This window comes from Saccopteryx bilineata, chromosome 4 (genome assembly GCF_036850765.1).
Source record: "Saccopteryx bilineata isolate mSacBil1 chromosome 4, mSacBil1_pri_phased_curated, whole genome shotgun sequence".
Classification (NCBI taxonomy): domain Eukaryota; kingdom Metazoa; phylum Chordata; class Mammalia; order Chiroptera; family Emballonuridae; genus Saccopteryx; species Saccopteryx bilineata.
This window is the reverse complement of record NC_089493.1, coordinates 181516004-181518965: the sequence shown is the minus strand read 5'-3', so window position 1 is coordinate 181518965 and position 2962 is coordinate 181516004. Positions and strand designations below refer to the sequence as shown.

General features: G+C 63.9%; 1 protein-coding gene across 1 annotated transcript; it reads left to right on the top strand.

Moving 5' to 3' along the window:
* Positions 1–398: 398 nt before the first annotated feature.
* On the top strand, positions 399–2693 carry LOC136335613 (uncharacterized). Its single transcript, XM_066276795.1, has one exon. It carries the CDS (start codon positions 399–401, stop codon positions 2691–2693), a length of 2295 nt encoding a protein of 764 aa, XP_066132892.1.
* Positions 2694–2962: the final 269 nt, after the last annotated feature.

The following is a 2962-nucleotide window of genomic DNA, read 5'->3' as shown; positions in this document are numbered from 1 at the left end:
CTTTCTGACCCTCAGCTGCATGGGCTTCGTCTCCTCTGTTTCTGTCCTGGACATCTGCCAGGGTCTTCATGAAATACCAGGAGATAAAGGGGTCCCGAAGGTCTGAACACAGGATTCAGGAGACCCATGGCCCAAAGGGTCCAAGCAAGAAAACATTTTCAAGCTCCTCTAACCTACTTCCTTTGGTTCATAAAGGAGTAATCAGACCTTTCCAAGGTCATGCAGCATGTCAGTGGACCACAATGCACTCACCACTCTTCCATGGCAGAGAAATCCAAACCTCTGGTGTGTTTTACTTGGCCCGGAGAGTGCTTTATGTTCCCTATTAATTTGAATTAGCGATCAACATTGTAAAAATCAGGAAATGTCACATAATAATCCAGAAAAAAATAATAACAATGGTTGCCAACACTGGGCTCACACTCCTGAGAAGCAGCAATGGCCGGAGTTGGGTGGCTACAGCCCCCTGTCTGCACAGTCCCCCGTCTGCACAGTCCCCCGTCTGCACAGCCCCCCGTCGCACAGTCCCCCGTCTCACAGTCCCCCGTCTGCACAGTCCCCCGTCTCACAGTCCCCCGTCTCACAGTCCCCCGTCTGCACAGCCCCCCGTCTGCACAGTCCCCCGTCTCACAGCCCCCCGTCTGCACAGCCCCCCGTCTCACAGCCCCCCGTCTCACAGCCCCCCGTCTGCACAGTCCCCCATCTGCACAGTCCCCCGTCTCACAGTCCCCGGTCTGCACAGCCCCCCGTCTGCACAGCCCCCCGTCTCACAGTCCCCCGTCTGCACAGTCCCCCGTCTGCACAGCCCCCCGTCTGCACAGCCCCCCGTCTCACAGCCCCCCGTCTGCACAGCCCCCCGTCTGCACAGTCCCCCGTCTCACAGTCCCCCGTCTCACAGTCTCCGGTCTGCACAGCCCCCCGTCTGCACAGCCCCCCGTCTGCACAGCCCCCCGTCTCACAGTCCCCCGTCTGCACAGTCCCCCGTCTGCACAGCCCCCCGTCTGCACAGCCCCCCGTCTCACAGCCCCCCGTCTGCACAGCCCCCCGTCTCACAGTCCCCCGTCTCACAGTCCCCCGTCGCACAGTCCCCCGTCGCACAGTCCCCCGTCTCCACAGCCCCCCGTCTGCACAGTCCCCCGTCTGCACAGTCCCCCGTCTGCACAGTCCCCCGTCTGCACAGTTCCCCGTCTCACAGTCCCCCGTCTGCACAGTCCCCCGTCTCACAGTCCCCCGTCTGCACAGCCCCCCGTCTGCACAGCCCCCCGTCTCACAGCCCCCCGTCTCACAGTCCCTCGTCTCACAGTCCCCCGTCTGCACAGCCCCCCGTCTCACAGCCCCCCGTCTCACAGCCCCCTGTCTGCACAGCCCCCCGTCTGCACAGTCCCCCGTCTCACAGTCCCCCGTCTCACAGTCTCCGGTCTGCACAGCCCCCCGTCTGCACAGCCCCCCGTCTGCACAGTCCCCCGTCTCACAGTCCCCCGTGTGCACAGTCCCCCGTCTGCACAGTCCCCCGTCTCACAGCTCCCCGTCTGCACAGTCCCCCGTCTGCACAGTCCCCCGTCTGCACAGCTCCCCGTCTGCACAGCCCCCTGTCTCACAGTCCCCCGTCTGCACAGTCCCCTGTCTCACAGTCCCCGGTCTGCACAGTCCCCCGTCTCACAGTCCCCCGTCTCACAGTCCCCCGTCTGCACAGTCCCCTGTCTCACAGTCCCCGGTCTGCACAGCCCCCCGTCTGCACAGCCCCCCGTCTGCACAGCCCCCCGTCTGCACAGTCCCCCGTCTGCACAGCCCCCGTCTCACAGTCCCCCGTCTCACAGTCCCCTGTCTGCACAGTCCCCCGTCTGCACAGTACAGCCCCCCGTCTGCACAGTCCCCCGTCGCACAGCCCCCCATCTGCACAGCCCCCCGCCTCACAGTCCCCCACCTCAGAGTCCCCCGTCTGCACAGCCCCCCGTCTCACAGCTCCCCGTCTGCACAGCCCCCCGTCTCACAGCTCCCCGTCTGCACAGTCCCCCGTCTGCACAGCCCCCCGTCTCACAGCTCCCCGTCTGCACAGTCCCCCGTTTCACAGCTCCCCGTCTGCACAGCTCCCCGTCTGCACAGTCCCCCGCCTGCACAGCCCCCCGTCTGCACAGCCCCCCGTCTCACAGTCCCCCGTCTGCATAGCCCCCCGTCTCACAGTCCCCCGTCTGCACAGCTCCCCGTCTGCACAGCTCCCCGTCCCCCGTCTCACAGCCCCCCGTCTGCACAGCCCCCCGTCTGCACAGCCCCATGTCCTCACAGCCCCCTGTCCTCACAGTCCCCAGTCTGCACAGTCCCCCGTCTGCACTGCCCCCCATCTGCACTGCCCCCCGTCTGCACAGCCCCCCGTCCTCACAGCCCCCTGTCCTCACAGTCCCCAGTCTGCACAGTCCCCCGTCTGCACAGCCCCCCGTCTGCACAGTCCCCCGTCTGCACAGTCCCCGGTCTCACAGTCCCCCGTGTGCACAGTCCCCCATCTGCACAGTCCCCCATCTCACAGTCCCCTGTCTGCACAGTCCCCCGTCTGCAGTCCCCCATCTCACAGTCCCCCATCTGCACAGCCCCCCGTCTGCACAGTCCCCTGTCTGCACAGCCCCCTGTCTGCACAGTCCCCCGTCTGCACAGTATCCCGTCTGCACAATCCCCTTCATTCCCAGCTGTCTCACATCTAGCTGGGTTCCGTCAATCCATAGCAGGCCTGGCCCCCACAGGCCTTTAAACGGGTAAGCCCTGCTCGCCAGCGAGCATCCTGCCCTGGCCAAGGAAAACTGTGCCACAGAACAGCCTCAAGTAGCTCTGCATGTCCTGTGATTCTGGAAGGACCAAGAAATTTTGTAATTCCTCTCACTGCCACCCCCACACCAAAAACTAGTAATACTATTAATACATTCCAGGCACAAAAAGGAAACAAAGCGCCTTTCCCATTGTCTGGTGCTGCCTG

Bases quoted from the DNA above. Each gene is read 5' to 3' on its own strand.
- LOC136335613 (XM_066276795.1), top strand. From the start codon at position 399: ATGGTTGCCAACACTGGGCTCACACTCCTGAGAAGCAGCAATGGCCGG.